The sequence below is a fragment of the Erpetoichthys calabaricus genome, chromosome 3 (genome assembly GCF_900747795.2).
Source record: "Erpetoichthys calabaricus chromosome 3, fErpCal1.3, whole genome shotgun sequence".
Taxonomy (NCBI): domain Eukaryota; kingdom Metazoa; phylum Chordata; class Cladistia; order Polypteriformes; family Polypteridae; genus Erpetoichthys; species Erpetoichthys calabaricus.
In genome coordinates this window covers 119,844,540-119,862,403 of record NC_041396.2, presented here as the reverse complement: position 1 = coordinate 119,862,403, position 17,864 = coordinate 119,844,540, and the positions used below count along the sequence as shown (strand labels likewise).

Below are 17,864 nucleotides of genomic sequence, written 5' to 3'. Positions count from 1 at the left end.
CTCCTACTCTAAGTTGCTTGCCCATTTAGCAAGGTCCCTACGAAGCTAAGGAGAGGAAAGGACTTGTCGACTATTTGGCGAGTCAACCGAATCATCAGCCAAGGGAGCGGGTTTATCATGATACCTCCTCCGGTCAGCCCCGCTCACCGTTTCCTCACACGGCTAGCCTTAACTTTGCTGCAGATTTAAGTCCCAGACAGCGACGGGAGCTGGAAACAGTTATCCTGTCCATCTTGGAGGTAGTGACTGAAATCCCCAGAAGGACCTCTCTGATTGAGCAGAGATTGCAGACACTTGGTGAGGCCGGGCTTCGGATTAATCCCAAAAAATGTTTCTTTGGATTGAGCGAAGCCAAGTATTTAGGCTACCTGGTGGGTCGGGGTACCGTGAAGCCACAGTGTTCCAAAGTAGATACCATTTTGAAATGGGCCCAGTCCGCGAACCAAGCGGCACGTCCAAGCCTTTCTCGGGTTAGCGGGGTACCTACCACCAGTTTGTGCCCCGGTTCTCGGACAGAGCGGCACTCTTGACTGATTTGACAAAGAAGAGGGCCCCAAACATTGTGGTATGGACTGAAAAGACAGGTGCTGAATTTAGTGAGTTGAAGCAGGCCCTTACGTCCGCACCTAACTTTTCATCCTCCAGACGGACGCTTCGGACATAGGCCTGGTGGCCGTCATGAGCCAAAGCGTCAATGGTGTGGAACATACCATCATGTTCCTGAGCTGGAAACTGTGGACTGAGAGACCAGGGGCTTCATGTATAAACGGTGCGTACGCACAGAAATGTTGTGTACGAACGTTTCCACGCTCAAATCGTGATGTATAAAACCTAAACTTGGCGTAAAGCCACGCACATTTCCATGGTAACTCATACCTTGGTGTACGCAATTTATCCGCCCGGTTTTGCAGACTGGCCGCACCCAGCGTCAAAGCAATGCTACTGTTCCTGTGTGATCAGCCTTTCTTTCTTAGATCCACATTCCTGGCGTGGCTTTATAAATACACTGAAATTAACTGCATATTGTTTATTAGTGTAATGCATCTGATTGTAATTAACCTGTAGCAATATAATGGTCCAGGGAATAGCCATAGTATTCCAAATACCATAACTGCTTTAGCGTTGGAACTCTCACTGCATCATCTTCTTCTTTCAGCTGCTCCCGTTAAGGGTTGTAACAGCAGATCATCTTTTTCCATATTACTCTCACTGCACCACTCGGAGTATTTATATCACTGTATCTGAGTGGGAAATCACAGCAGCAGCTGATTGGAAAGAGAATTATCGGTACACAGCATGAAGCAGACGCTGCCTGAGCCACAGCAAAATGCTTTAGAGACTTCCCTGTACGGACTTCGCGGTTTAGAAACAGTTTCATCCAAGAACTATAAAACGCACTAAATCAGTCCATCAAGTGCTCCTTGTAGAACTGTTTGTACTTATAAGTACAAAGTACAATCACCTCACTGTAAACTTGGGATACAGGTATATTGCACAACCTGCGCCACTTTATAAAGCGCGTATTTACATATGATGACGGTATTCATTTTTAAGATGAAATGCAGCAAAACATGTTCATTATATTATACAGATAAAACTAACTTCATTTAAATAATCTGTATTATTAATAATTAAACATGTGAGGACACGGTGCCGCAGCGCTACCTAGTTCAGTAATTGTTCCTGCATTGCATTGTATTCTTGCTGGTGCTGACGCGACACTGGAAAGATAGACGGATATAATAATTAAACACGTACTATGAAGATATTTCAATGTTCCTTAAAAGTTTTGAAGAATCAGCATTCTAAGCTTACAGATGGCTTCACTTCTATTACATAGCTGACTGTGTGGCGATTGGGTTTTTGGAGAAAGAAAAGTAAGGACAGAAATTGGAGGTTAGTACGTTTGAAAGAGACAGTACTGCTGTGATAAATTATTTCATTGAAGGTCGCGCATGGCGCAGCAAGCCTCTTGCGTGAGACATGAACAAGCACTGCACCACCGTGTTCCCATGTTCAATAACATGCTTTCATTCCTATCATCATGAAAAAGATATCACGTATACATCTCAGTATTTTAATTATTCAGAGAGCTGTAATTTCACTAATGTAATGGATTATGTGTCCTGTCGGAGAAAGAGAAAGCCCATTTAAAAAGCAGGTAGTGATTCACACACATACAGCACATAGAAGATCAAATACAGAACAAAGCATTTAACATGCCACTTTAGTTACAATGGGATTTGAGAAACTAGTAAATTAAACGATTTTAAGATGAAGTTTGATGTTCTACTTTAATGGAAAATAAACTACGTGATTAAAGTGGAAATTTCGAGATTAAAGTTGACATTTCGTGCTTTTTTCCCCCACTGTGTGCCTTTTTTTTTTGTCTGTACCCTAATAAGCTTTCATATGATACTCAGAGGGTGGGCTACGACTCGCCTTTTAAAAGTGACTTTGATATGTGATTTCTTTTTTATTTTGGGCACTGGGCGACTTTGTGAACTTGAGCCTTCGAGTTTCTCCGACACTCTGTCACTCGATCAACTTCCTTTTGTTAATTATATCACTGTTTAAACCAACAAATAGCACGTTTTTCATTTGCCTCCACTTGGTATTCGCTGAAATTCTTATAATTTTCTCCCGTGCTTTTCCCATTGTCTTTTCACAGAAGGCTATTTATATCGATTTGCATATTCAAAGAGGCGTAATTCTGGGAGGAGTTGGGGCAGGACAGAAGGCACGTGCGTTACTTTTCACGCTGATCGGATTTATGTAGTGGAAGAACGTGAAAGTTTGCATACGTACAGATTCCTGCATCTGGATTTTTCTGTGCGTATGCACATTCCCGCTTTTGTGCTTACGCCATGTTATAGTGTGAGTTCTACGCACGCCGATATACATGAGGCCCCAGGTATGCGCAGAGAGAGAGAGAGAGAGTTGGGGCTTTGGTGATTAAATGGGCAATTATTCAGCTGAGGTACTACCTGTTGGGCCGGGAATTCACCCTTGTCATAGACCATGCGCCTTTACAGTGGATGGCCCTGCATAAGGAGTCGAATCCGAGGGTCACCAAATGGTTTCTTGACCTCCAGCCATACAAGTTTTCGCTCATTCATCGTCAGGGCACTCTTCACGCCAACGCTGATGCTCTCTCAGGTTCACAACCTCTCGGTCTGGGCTGAGGGGGGTGGGGGGCTTGTCACACATGTGCGCATGGGAGGCAGGTAAAGGGCTTGAGTAAGGGCAGTTCAGAGTAATACCGGGATGTGGCAGAGTGCACCGACTCTCTCTCTTGCCTGCAGACCATTCACGGGAGATTCCACTTGGCCCTCTTAACGCCACTTCCGGGACCGAGCCTATGGAAGACGACCTTGCCGGCTCCGGCTCCTGTGATGTTACATCCGGGCTCAAGCTTATGGCTGAAGACCTTCATGAGCCTAACCCCTTTGATCTCACTTTGTCTTCCCCTTTAAAAGCCTCCACCTTTTCCCTATTCACTCAATTCTGTTTTGGACTCTGTTGTACACATCAGTGCTATGTAACTTACTCATGACTTTGCAGCCAGGATACCAACTATACGAGTGGCTGCCCCAAACCTTGCTATGGTTCTTTGTGGCTTTTGTGACAACTGAAAAACTATTTGGATTTCCCCGACATCCTCAGTTTTGCACAGAACTTAGACTGATTTTTATTACCTTTATAATATCTCATTATCTCCAATACTTATAGTAACCTATTAGAAGACAATAGATGACTCTGAATTTTTAATTAGAGTTTAGATCTAATACAGAAGAAACATAACATGCATCATACTGAAAACAAAATTTATTTCAATGACATTTATCAAAGCATGCTTTTTTTGTTTTATAGACAAAATTAGTTTTAAGCCCCATATCCTTTTCAATTATACACAACATTCATACTGTATAGTCAATCTCAGGTGGCTTGGTGTACTGGGGTGTGAACGAGAGGAAAACATACTTTCCTCCTTTAAGAAAAATAAAAAGATGGAAAATATTACAATAATAATATGCTAGTAGGTGAGAGCATTTACAGTGCCTGCAAAAAAATTTAAGACACTGGAACAAATCTCTAAATCTGATGAATTTCAAATAATATCAAGATATTTTGTTCTCAAAGTCAAAGTGAACTTTATTGTCATCTCAACCATATACAAGTATACAGATAGATGAAATTGTGTAGCTCAGGGTCCACAGTGTAACAACATGATGTGCAAATAAATTAAAAATAGAATTAAAACAAATTTAACATTAACACAAACAAGACATTGTGCAAAGACAAGACAAAGTAGCAGCAGCAGCAGCAATGACGTTTAGTTAGCAATATGAACATTGATGCAATGTATGGTATTTGCAATCTAGATACAATAGATATGTAATATCTATATTACTAAACGACAGTTTAAATTTATGCAAGGCGGACGCACCGAAGCGCATGCGCACTAGCGCCCCAGAGTCAAATGCAGCGGCTTTCCAGAGTCAGTAGGTGGCGCCCAAACAACACAACCTGTAAACTAAACTTGCTTTAATCCACTGTGCCAGCAGTCTGTGTGGCATGTTTGAATCACATAACGGTAATTCAGTAACAGAGAAACAAAAACGAGTCCACATGGATAAACACAATAAACCGAGGCTCCTACAAAGCGCTTCACCAACACCAGACGCAAAGAAGTCACGGCTTCAAAACAAAACAACTCGCGTAACGGAAATACAAACACAAGACTGTATGGATAAAAACAATGAACGAAGGCGCCTACAACACGCCTCTGAAACAGCAGACGCAAAGGAGTCACGGCTCCAAAAACAAAGAGCTCAACGATTACAAATACAACACCGAGCCCGTAGGGATGAAAACAATGAACGAAGGCACCTACAACGTGCTTCTGAAACACTACATGCAAGAGAGGCATGGATCCAAAAAAACTGCAGAAGGGCTACAAAGTCGCTTAAAAGGTTTAAGACGTTCAGTATTCCAACAAAGAAAAGGCCAAAACTAAACTTGCTCTAATCCACTGTGCCAGAAGTCGCTGTCAACAGAGGCAAAGGAGTCACGGCTCCAAATGAAAAGAGCTCAACGATATGTAATACAAAACCGAGCCTGTACTTCCCAGAGTCAGTACGTGGCGCCCAAACACCACAACCTGTAAACTACACTTGCTCTAATCCACTGTGCCAGCAGTCAGTGTGGCATTTTTGAATCACATAACGGTAATTCAGTATTAAATGTAAATTGGATTATGCTTCCTAACAGTAAACGACTTCTACCTAACGACATAGCCATAGAACAACAAAGACGAGACCGCATGGATAAAAACAATACACGGAGGTTCCTACAACGCGCTTCAGACACACTAGAAGCAAAAACGTCACGGCTCCACAATGAAAGAGCTCAACTAAACGGAAATACAAAACGAGCCCGTATGGATACACACAATGAACGAACGCGCCCACTACACTCTTCTGACACAGCAGAGGCAAAGGAGTCACGGCTCCAAATGGAAGGAGCTCAACGATTAGTAATATAAACACGAGCCCGTAATGGCTACGACCTGTACACGAGCCCGTATCGATAAAACCAATGAACGAAGGCGCCCACACAAAGAAACTGCTTTGGTACAAATATGTTTATTTAATTAAATGAAACCTTTACCATGACTACGACCTGTGAATTAAACCCGAGGTAAAGCGTGCACGCCAGGTTGTACAGCCGCCCGAACGCGACCGCACACACCACCGCATATACCAACTTTGTTTAGTAATGTAGCCCTCCATGCCCGGATCCGCCGCCATGGTCACGTCAGCACGCGAATCCGCTGCTGTCAGCAAACGACTTCTCCCTGACGACACAGCCATAGAAAAACAAACAGAATGCATGGATAAAAACAATAAACGAAGGCGCCTACAATGCGCATCTGAAACACCAGAACCAGATGAGTCACAGCTCCAAAAAGAAACTGCTTTAGTACACATATGTTCATTTAATTAAATGACATTTCCCAGGACGCACCCACCCTCCATGATATTTCATCCCTCCAAATATCGGAGGGAACAGAAAGTGATTGCCATTCTTGGATTTGTGATTCTTTCGAGAATCGCGGGGTTGCTGGTAATACATAAATAATAGATGTAGATAATACAGAAATCATCAGTGTATGAGAATAGTTGTTTAAGACAGGTGTAAACAATGACAGGTCAGAATGTTTCACAGTAGAAGGATATCAAGAGAGTGTCAAAATCCTTAAAGGTCAGTATGAGATTTTCAGTTCTTTTTTTACATGCACACTCATCTTTGCAGGAAAGTGGCTTGCATGTATAAAAGATCTGTTTTTAGAGGTGGTTGAGGCAGTGTGGAAGATCCCAGGGGGCAGCATGGTGTTAAGGAGTCTGACAGCTTGGGGGTAAAAACTCTCCTGCAGCCAGGCAGATCTGGCTTTGATGCTACAGTATCTTCTCTTGGATGGCAGAAGTGTGAAAAGTCCATGTGAGGGGTGTAAGGGGTCCTGCACAATGCTGCAGGCCTTGCGGACACTGCATTTATAAAATATGTCCTGTAGTGAAGGGAGAGGCACCCCAATTATGTTCTCAGCTGTCTTCATTATCCTTTGCAGGCGCTTGCGGTCGGATATGTTGCAGTTGCCATACCAGACAGTGATGCAGCTGGTAAGAACACTCTCAATGGTGCCTCTATAGAACTTCAGCCGCCTCAGGAAGTGTAGTCTCTGCTGTTCTTTCTTGATTAGTGAGGAGGTGTTATGCATCCATGGAAGTTCCTCGGTTATGTGCACACCGAGAAACTTGGTACTCCTAACAGTCTCCAAACCTAAACCATTGATGCTGAGTGGGATGTGGGCAGGACGTGGTTTTCTGAAGTCCACGATTATCTCTTTTGTCTTGTCGACATTGACAGATTGTTGTCTTCACACCATGCAGACAACTGTTCCACCATTGACAGATAGGCTGTGGTCTTCACACCATGCAGACAGCCATTCCACCTCATCTCTGTATGCTGTTTCATCATCCCTGCTTATCAGTCCCAGCACCATTGTATCATCCGCAAACTTGATGATGTGGTTGGTGTTGCGTGTGGCTGTGCAGTCGTGAGTCAGCAGGGTGAACAGTGGTGGACTAAGCACACAGCCCTGCGGCGCTCCAGTGTTCAGTGTGATGTTGCTGGAAGTGTTGCAGCCCATCCGAACTGACTGGGGCCTCTCTGTCAAGAAGCCCAGGATCCAATTGCAGAGGGTGGTTTTCAGGCCCAACCTGCTCAGTTTTACAACCAGCTTTTGAGGGATGATTGTGTTGAAGGCAGAGCTAAAGTCTATGAATAGCATCCTGACATATGTGTCTTTTTTATCCAGATGTGTCAGGGAGAGGTGAAGGGCAGAGCATATGGCATCCTCAGTTGACCTGTTTCAGCAGTATGCAAACTGAAGAGGGTCGAGGGAGGCAGGGAGATTAGTTTTTATGTGTGACATGACTAACCTTTCGAAGCACTTCACTATGATTGGCATGAGTGCAACTGGTCGGTAGTCATTCAAGCATGTCACGGATGAATTTTCAGCACTGGTATGATGGTGGTCGACTTGAAGCATGCTGGGACTGATGACTGGCTCAGAGATGTGTTGAAGATGTCTGTGAGGGCACCAGCCACTTGACTGGCACATTCTTTGAGCACACGACATGTTGTCAGGTCCTGTAGCCTTGCGTGAATTGACTCTGGATAGAGTCTTCTTCACGTCAGTTACTGAGAGACAAAGTACCTAGTTAGTGGAGGGGGGGGTGTTGCTTTTCTCGCAGGCTCTTTGTTCTGTGCCTCAAACCGTGCGAAGAAGTTGTTCAGCTCATCCAGAAGGGAGGCATCAACATCGCTGCTGTGTGGGTTGGCCTTGTAGTTTGTAATTGTCTGAACGCCCTGCCACATACGACGTGTGTCTCTGGTGCTGCTGAACTGTTTGTTAATCCTCTGTGTGTATGCCCACTTAGCTCTCCTTATAGCGTGAGACAGGTTGGCTCTGGTCACCCTGAGGGTCGGCCTTGTCTCCAGATCTGAAGGCTGCATTTCTGATCTATAAATTTCTCTGTAATAAAAGATCTGAAACTCAAAGTTTATTATTATAATGTGATATTGTTTGATATTACAAAATAATTCTTAAGAAGGAAATAAAGTTGTTTGCATAAGTATTCATTCCCCACACTAATACACTAATATTTTGAAAAGCCACTTTTTGTGGAAATAACAGTCTTTTGAGATTAGCATCTTTTTCATATTTAAAAGCTGTTTGAGGGATTCTGACCTATTCACCCAGGATATGCTTTATGTTGCTCAGGCTGGCCAGTTGACACTTGTACACTATATTTTTAAAATCATACCAGAAATTTTCAGTTGGTCTGAGATCAGGCCTTCGACCAAGCCACTGTAAAGTATTAATTTTTTCGTCCTTACTTACTATGGCTTGATGCTTCAGACCACTGTCCAATTGACAGATTAACTTTCACTCTAGAACAGTGGTTCCCAAACTCGATCCTGACGACCCACTGTGGCTGCAGGTTTTTGTTCCAGCCAACTTCTCTTTTTTATTGGACTCTCAGCCTAATTAAGTTAGTCATTATTTCCCATTTTCTGTGGTTTTTGAGTTTGTAATTTCTACATTGACTAAGTTTGGTAGATTTTTATTAAAATGTAATAAGCAGTGCCTCACAGTTAGGAGACCCGGGCTCGCTTCCTGGGTCCTCCCTGCGTGGAGTTTGCATGTTCTCCCTGTGTCTGCGTGGGTTTCCTCCGGGTACTCCGGTTTCCTCCCACAGCCCAAAGACATGCTGGTCAGGTGCACTGGCGATTCTAAATTGTCCCTAGTGTGTGCTTGGGGTGTGTGTGTGTGTGTGTGTGTGCGCGCGCCTGGCGGTTGGCTGGCGCCCTGCCCGGGGTTTGTTTCCTGCCTTGCGCCCTGTGTTGGCTGGTATTGGCTCCAGCAGACCCTCGTGACCCTGTAGTTAGGGTATAGCAGATTGGATAATGGATGGATGGATGGATGTAATAAACAGTTATAGGGGGAATGTACATATTTTATAAGTCGTTAACTGCATTTTCAACCTAATTTTCATTCTGCTTTTCCTGGTTTTCTGGTTATTTAATTGATTATTCACTAATTAGCAGAGGTCTGACACTGAAGTTGTTGCTGCTTTCATCATCCAGGATGTCTGCTGTGCTGGTTGTTAATTGTCAATATTAGGGTTAAATGAAGGGAGCAAACTACACAGGAAAAGGGGAAAATAATAGGAACACAACAAAAAAGTTATTTCTACTTATTTTTTATTTATTTCTACTTAAATCACACAGAAATATTTCTAAATGTCTTATAAATGTAAAAACCATACTGTTGTATTTTTCTGAATGCAGAATAAGAGTAAAAAAAAGACCAGCTAATTAAATGAGATCAGTTTTTATCGATTATCATCACTGATTGTAAATCTGGTTGGAACAAAAACCCCATTCACTCAGGTACAGTATTTCTTTTCAAGTTTTTCATCAGTTGAATGTAGTCTAAAGTCAGCAAATCTTTACGTATATTGTTGTATCTGGGCTGCTGAGTTACAGAAAAAGACTGCCAGCAGAGAACTGGGCAAAGAGTCTTATTCTGGCACATTAAGGAACAGTATTGGAGCTTAATTTAGTATTAATCTGGAACATTCAAGCAGTTACTGATTCAAATCAGAGCCCTATTTCATAGTCTTAATTTTGTCTCACTGGCTAGGCCCCTTTCAAGTTTAACAAAAAAAAAATAAAGTTTCTGAGTCGTAAAAGCTATTCCAAAGATCACGCTGAACATGTTCATACTGGAAAAGATGCGTATAAATATATACACTATACATTATAATTAGTTCAGTTTAATTTTGCTTAATATCCTCACCAATTGCCAATATAATGGTAAGACGTATAAGAACAACTTCAGAAAATGTTAAAATAAAATTACCTGAGCTAGATTGACTGCCCCAATGCTAAACCCAAAAATGGTGTATTAATTTTATGCTATTCTCCCTAAGGTTGATTTTCTGAAATACTAACAGTACTAGGGTGTTGTACAGTGTTAGCCATTATGGATATAATGGGAAGTCAAGCAAAATGACACATTTTATTGGCTGACTAAAAAGATTACAATATGCAGCTTTTGAGGGAACTCCGGCCCCTTCTTCATTGCATCTTGCCTGAAGAAGGGGCACAACTTACCCTGAAAGTTGGCATATTGTAATCTTTTTAGTTATCCAATAAAATGAGTCATTTTGCTTAATTTATCATGAGATGCTAACACAAGTTTACTGAACACTTGTGGTGGGCCCGAGAGCAAAATTTTACTTTTTGAGATGTAAACGATTACAAATTAATGTAATAAAACTATTTTTATAATAATGGTGTATATTGCAAAAATTTTGTAGCTAAGTGCAAGGTTTTGAAAATCAAGTACAGTTTAAAGTAGAAAATAAAATAAAGCAGATAATGAAAAAATGATTGTTCAAATGAACGAAAGTGCCTTTTTTGGACAGTGAATTACAGTGACCTCTCAAAAATGAAATTAAAACTGTTATATAAATAAAATTACATCTACTTACTTTTCTGCTTTCAGTGACTAGCACTTTATCAAGTACACAACATAGCAAATTGAGATTTTTTTATTTGGTTTCTTTTTTTGTTATTTTTATAAAATTACAATACCATACGTATGATACAGGACAATTGTGAGAACTGTGTTTTTTTTTTTTAACCTTCTAAATAGCTAGCCAATTTTTTCCTACCTATTATAGTATTTTCTGCTTCATGGTCCCTATAATAATCATTTTGAAACTTATAGTAAAGGACTATTCAACTTTATTTCTTAACGGGTTACATTTACACACTAAACTGGCCTGGGAAGCTTTATTTATTTATTTATATATATAAAGCTGCAAAGAGGATTGGGTGAAACTGGCCAAGGATAGGTGTGCCACCATATGGCATCATATTCAACAAGACTTCAGGCTGTAATTGCTGCCAAAGGTGCATCGACAAAGTATTGAGCAAAAGCTGTGAATACTTATGTACATGTGATTTCTCAGTTTTTTTATTTTTAATAAATTTGCAAAAATCTCAAGTAAACTTTTTTCACGTTGTCATTATGGGGTGTTGTATGCAGAATTCTGAGGAAAAAAATGAATTTGGAATAAGGCTGTAACATAACAAAAGGTGGAAAAAGTGATGCGCTGTGAATACTTTCTGGATGCACTGTATATACAGTACTGTGCAAAAGATTTAGGCAGGTGTGAAAAAATGCTGTAAACAAAGAATGCTTTCAAAAATTAAAGTAGAGAAAAGCCAAGCAAAATGACACCTTTTATTGGCTAACTAAAAAGATTACAATATGCAAGCTTTCGAGGCAACTCAGGCCCCTTCTTCAGGCAAGATGTCAAGATGACATCTTGCCTGAAGAAGGGGCCTGAGTTGCCTCAAAAGCTTGCATATTGTAATCTTTTTAGTTAGCCAATAAAAGGTGTCATTTTGCTTGGCCTTTCTCTACATTCATAATGGCTAACACGGTACAACACCCTAGGTACTACAAAAATGAAAGTGTTAATCATTTATTTTTATCATTCAACAAAATTCAATGAATGAACAAAAGAGAATTCTAAATCAAATCAATATTTGGTGTGACCACCCTTTGCCTTCAAAACAGCATCAATTCTAGGTACACTTGCACACAGTTTTTGAAGGAACTTGGCTGGTAGGTTGTTCCAAACATCTTGGAGAACTAACCACAGATCTTCTGTGGATGTAGGCTTACTCACATCCTTCTGTCTCTTCATGTAATCCCAGACACACTCAATAATGTTGAGATCAGGGCTCTGTGGGGGCCATACCATCACTTCCAGGACTTCTTGTTCTTCTTTACGCTGAAGATAGTTCTTAATGACTTTGGCTGTATGTTTGGGGTCGTTGTCCTGCTGCAGAATAAATTTGGGGCCAATCATACGCCTCCCTGATGGTATTGCATGATGGATAAATATCTGCCCGTATTTATCAACATTGAGAACACCATTAATCCTGAACAAATCTCCAACTCCATTTACAGAAATGCAGCCCCAGACGTTCAAGGAACCTCCACCATGCTTCACTGTTGCCTGCAGAAACTAATTATTGTACCGCTCTCCAGCCCTTCGATGAACAAACTGCCTTCTGCTACAGCCAAATATTTCAAATTTTGACTCATTAGTCCAGAGCACCTTTTGCCATTTTTCTGCACCCCAGTTCCTATGTTTTCGTGCATATTTGAGTCGCTTGGCCTTGTTTCCACTTCGGAGGTATGGCTTTTTGGCTGCAACTCTTCCATGAAGATCACTTCTGGCCAGACTTCTCCGGACAGTAGATGGGTGTACCTGGGTCCCACTGGTTTCTGCCAGTTCTGAGCTGATGGCACTGCTGGACATCTTCCGATTTCGAAGGGTAATGAGCTTGATGTGTCTTTCATCTGCTGCACTAAGTTTCCTTGGCCGACCACTGCGTTTACGATCCTCAACGTTGCCCGTTTCTTTGTGCTTCTTCAAAAGAGCTTGAACAGCACATCTTGAAACCCCAGTCTGCTTTGAAATCTTTGTCTGGGAGAGATCTTGCTGATGCAGTATAACTACCTTGTGTCTTGTTGCTGTGCTCAATCTTGCCATGACATGAAACTGTCTTCCACAACCTCACCTTGGAAGCAGAGTTTGGCTGTTCCTCACCCAGTTTTAAGCCTCGTACACAGCTGTTTGTTTCAGTGACTGCGTTTCAACCTACCTGTGACATTGATGACCATTAGCACCTGTTTGGTATAATTGGTTGATCATACACCTGACTATAATCCTACAAAATCCCTGACTTTGTGCAAGTGTACCTATAAAAATTCATGCGGTTTTGAAGGCAAAAGGTAGTAACACCAAATACTGATTTGATTTAGATTTTTCTTTTGTTCGCTCACTTTGCATTATGTAAATTGATAACAATAAACAATCATTTATATTTCTGAAAGCATTGTTTACAGCATTTTTGCACACCTGCCTAAAACTTTTGCACAGTACTGTATATTATATATATATATATATAAATAGTGACAAGGCAGTGGGGTAGGGGTGAGGACTGGATGGTGGGCATCTGGCATTGAATCTTGCAAACTGACGCAAGAAAGATGTGTAAAACAATTAAAATAAACCGATCTGAGAAATAAATGTGCCGTTTCAGACATAATGAACTGGCAAATATTGTTTAAAAGGTTAAACTGAATTTTTACACTGTTATTTCAATAAATGAATAATCAACCACTGAATATAAAAAAAAAAAAAAACACAGCTAGTGAATACCTAAAAATTTATATACACACACACACACACACACACACACACACACACATACATACATATGTATGTATGTAAGGATAAAGATGGAAACGTACTCACAAGCGAGGAGAGTGTGTTGAGCAGATGGAAAGAGTACTTTGAGAGGCTGATGAATGAAGAGAACAAGAGAGAAGAGGTTGGATGATGTGGAGATAGTGAATCAGGAAGTGCAACGGATTAGCAAGGAGGAAGTAAGGACAGCTATGAAAAGGATGAAAAAATGGAAAGGCCGTTGGTCCTGATGACATACCTATGGAAGCATGGAGGTGTTAGGAGAGATGGCAGTGGAGTTTTCAACCAGATTGTTTAATGGAATCTTGGAAAGTGAGAGGATGACTGAGGAGTGGAAAAGTAGTGTACTGGTGTCTATATTTAAGAATAAGGGGGATGTGCAGGACTGCAGTAACTACAGTAATCCCTCCTCCATCGCGGGGGTTGCGTTCCAGAGCCACCCGCGAAATAAGAAAATCCGCAAAGTAGAAACCATATGTTTATATGGTTATTTTTATATTGTCATGCTTGGGTCACAGATTTGCGCAGAAACACAGGAGGTTGTAGAGAGACAGGAACGTTATTCAAAACACTGCAAACAAACATTTGTCTCTTTTTCAAAAGTTTAAACTGTGCTCCATGACAAGACAGAGATGACAGTTCTGTCTCACAATTAAAAGAATGCAAACATATCTTCCTCTTCAAAGGAGTGCGCATCAGGAGCACTGAATGTCAGAAAGTGAGAGAAAACCAAACAAATCAATAGGGCTGTTTGGCTTAAGTATGCAAAGCACCGCCGGTACAAAGCTGTTGAAGGCGGCAGCTCACACCCACTCCGTCAGGAGCAGAGAGAGAGAGAGAGAAACAAAGTCAAAAATCAATACGTGCCCTTTGAGCTTTTAAGTATGCGAAGCACCGTGCAGCATACTTAAAAGCTGCACACAGAAGGTAGCAACATGAACATAATCTTTCAGCATTTTTAGACGAGCGTCCGTATCGTCTAGGTGTGTGAACAGCCCCCTGCTCACACCCCCTACGTCAGGATCACAGATAGTCAGCGCAAGAGAGAGAGAGAAAGAAAAGTAAGTTGGGTAGCTTCTCAGCCATCTGCCAATAGCGTCCCTTGTATGAAATCAACTGGGCAAACCAACTGAGGAAGCATGTACCAGAAATTAAAAGACCCATTGTCCTCAGAAATCCGCGAACCAGCAAAAAAATCCGCGATATATATTTAAATATGCTTACATATAAAATCCGCGATAGAGTGAAGCGCGATATAGCGAGGGATCACTGTACAGGGGAATAAAATTGATGAGCCACAGCATGAAGTAGAAGTGAGGTGATGATTAGTGGGCAGCAGTATGGTTTCATGCCAAGAAAGAGCACCACAGATGCAATGTTTGCTCTGAGGATGTTGATGGAGAAATTTAGAGAAGGCCAGAAGGAGTTGCATTGTGTCTTTGTGGACCTGGAGAAAGTATATGACAGAATGCCTCGAGAGGAGCTCTGGTATTGTATGAGGAAGTCGGGAGTGGCAAAGAAGTATGTAAGAGTTGTACAGAATATGTACGAGGGAAGTGTGACAGTGGTGAGGTCTGCGGTAGGAGTGACTGATGCATTCAAGTTGGAGGTGGGATTACATCAGGGATCGGCTCTGTGCCATTTCTTATTTGCAATGGTGATGGACAGGTTGACAGATGAGATTAGACAGGAGTCCCTGTGGACTATGATGTTTGCTGATGACATTGTGATATGTAGCGATAGTAGGGAGCAGGTTGAGGAGACCCTGGAGAGGTAGAGATATGCTCTAGAGAGGAGAGGAAGGAAGGTCAGTAGGAACAAGACAGAATACATGTGTGTAAATGAGAGGGAGGTCAGTGGAATGGTAAGGATGCAGTGAGTAGAGTTGGCGAGGGTGGATGAGTTTAAATACTTGGGAACAACAGTACAGAGTAATGGGGATTGTGGAAGAGAGGCGAAAAAGGGAGTGCAGGCAGGGTGGAATGGGTGGAAAAGTGTGTCTGGAGTAATTTGTGACAGCCAGGTATCAGCGAGAGTGAAAGGGAAGGTCTACAGGACGGTAGTGAAACCAGCTATGTTATATGGGTTGGAGACGGTGGCACTGACCAGACCGCAGGAGACAGAGCTGGAGGTAGCAGAGTTAAAGATGCTAAGATTTGAACTGGGTGTGACAAGGATGGATAGGATTAGAAATGAGTACATTAGAGGGTCAGCTCAAGTTGGACGGTTGGGAGACAAAGTCAGAGAGGCGAGATTGCGTTGGTTTGGACATGTGCAGAGGAGAGATGCTGGGTATTTTGGGAGAAGGGTGTTAAGGATAGACCTGCCAGGGAAGAGTAAAAGAGGAAGGCCTAAGCAAAGGTTTATGGATGTGGTGAGAGGACATGTAGGTGATGGGTGTAACAGAGCAAGATGCAGAGCACAGAAAGATATGGAAGATGATCCACTGTGGCAACCCCTAATGGAGCAGCCGAAAGAAGAAGAAGAAGATTTATTTACTGAGTCACAATTTTCTTTATAGTATTTAGTCTCCATTTGGTGTCCTCATTTTAGAAGCAGTAGCTTAGTTGTTACTTGAAACAGACTCCTGTTGAAACAATGTGTTTACAGGAAGAGCAGCATGTGTTGTCATTTTATTTAAGATGGCAGCATACCGACTTTGTTCACCCAAATTTCTGGATATTATGGAAGAATACTTGCATGCATTTAGTTAGCAAAGATTTTTCTAGAGACAGGAGGACTTTGCATGAAATAAATTTGATTTTAGGTTATCATATTGAGCTAAAATATTTCATACAACCTTCCATTTTTTGCCTTTGACATTTGCCATTCCCAGGCTGTTTCTCTTTACATCACTTGTTCCCTTGTGATCATTTTTTGGTTTTTGCCTTCTTAACAACGGAAGAAAATTTGCTATGTACCTGGAACTCCAAAATATTAAATCAACTGTTCATCATCCATAAATTTGAATACATTTGAATACAATTTGAATGGGTATCAGTATTAGAAATCAATATACTCACTTAAAAACAACAAGGGCTGAGGACACATATTAAGTTACCTTTACTTCAGTATGTACAGTCATGGCCGAAATTATCGGCACCCCTGGAATTTTTCCAGAAAATATACCATTTCTCCCAGAAAATTGTTGCAATTACAAATGTTTTCGTATAAACATGTTTATTTCCTTTATGTGCATTGGAACAACACAAAAAAACAGAAAAAAAAAAAAACCAAATCTGACATTTCACACAAAACTCAAAAACCGGGCTGGACAAAATTATTGGCACCCTCAACTTAATATTTGGTTGCATGCCCTTTGGAAAAAATAACTGAAATCAAGCGCTTCCTATAGCCATCAACAAGCTTGTTACACCTCTCAACTGGAATTTCCGACCACTCTTCTTTTGCAAACTGCTCAAGGTCTCTCAGATTTGAAGGGTGTCTTCTCCCAACAGAAATTTTGAGATCTCTCCATAAGTGTTCAATCGGATTTAGATCTGGACTCATTGCTGGCCACTTCAGAACTCTCCAGCGCTTTGTCTTCAACCATTTCTGGGTGCTTTAAGAGGTATGTTTGGGGTCATTGTCCTGCTGGAACACCCATGACCTCTGACGCAGACCCAGCTTTCTGACACTGGGCCCTACATTGCGCCCCAATATCTTTTGGTAGTCTTCAGATTTCATGATGCCTTGCACCCAGTCAAGGCATCCAGTGCCAGAGGCAGCAAAACATCCCCAAAACATCTTAGAACCTCCACCATGTTTGACCGTAGGTACTATGTTCTTTTCTTCGTAGGCCTCAATCCATTTTCTGTAAACAGTAGAATGATGAGCTTTACCAAAAAGCTCTACCTTGGTCTCATCTGTCCACAAGACGTTCGTCCAGAAGGATTTTGGCTTCCTCAAGTACATTTTGGCAAACTCCACTCTGGCTTTTTTATGTTTCTGTGTCAGCAGTGGGGTCCTCCTGGCTCTCCTGCCATAGCGTTTCATTTTGTTCAGATGTCAACGGATAGTTCAAGCTGACACTGTTGCACCCGGAGTCTGCAGAACAGCTTGAATATGTTTTGAAGTTCATTGGGGCTGTTTATCCACCATTCGGACTACCCTTCGTTGCAGTCTTTTATCGATTTTTCTTTTCCATCTACGTCCAGGGAGATTAGCTACAGTGCCATGTGTTGTGAACTTCTTGATTATGCTGTGCACAGTGGACAAAGGAACATGAAGATCTCTGGAGATGGACTTGTAGCCTTGAGGTTGTTGATATTTTTCCACAATTTTTGTTCTCAAGTCCTCAGACAATTCTCTGCTCTTCTTTCTGTTCTCCATGCTTAGTGTGGCACACTCAGACACACAACAGAAAGGTTGAGTCAACTTTTCTCCATTTTAACTGGCTTCAGGTGTGATTGCTATATTGCCAGCACCTGTTTC

The 17,864-nt window shown here is 41.6% G+C and overlaps 1 protein-coding gene across 3 annotated transcripts in view; it reads right to left on the bottom strand.

The window, feature by feature from the left end:
• The window catches only part of fam120b (family with sequence similarity 120B), a 318,887-nt gene that overhangs the window by 265,034 nt on the left and 35,989 nt on the right, over nucleotides 1-17,864 (bottom strand). The window contains exon 1 of one of the 3 annotated variants that reach the window (XM_051924263.1): nucleotides 3,699-3,717. The exons of the other annotated variants lie outside the window; for them this stretch is intronic. Within the exon in view, the coding sequence (XP_051780223.1) occupies nucleotides 3,699-3,714 (16 nt within the window). The 5' untranslated portion in view covers nucleotides 3,715-3,717. Of the gene's footprint in view, nucleotides 1-3,698; nucleotides 3,718-17,864 lie in introns of those variants that run through there. 3 annotated transcript variants of the gene reach the window in all.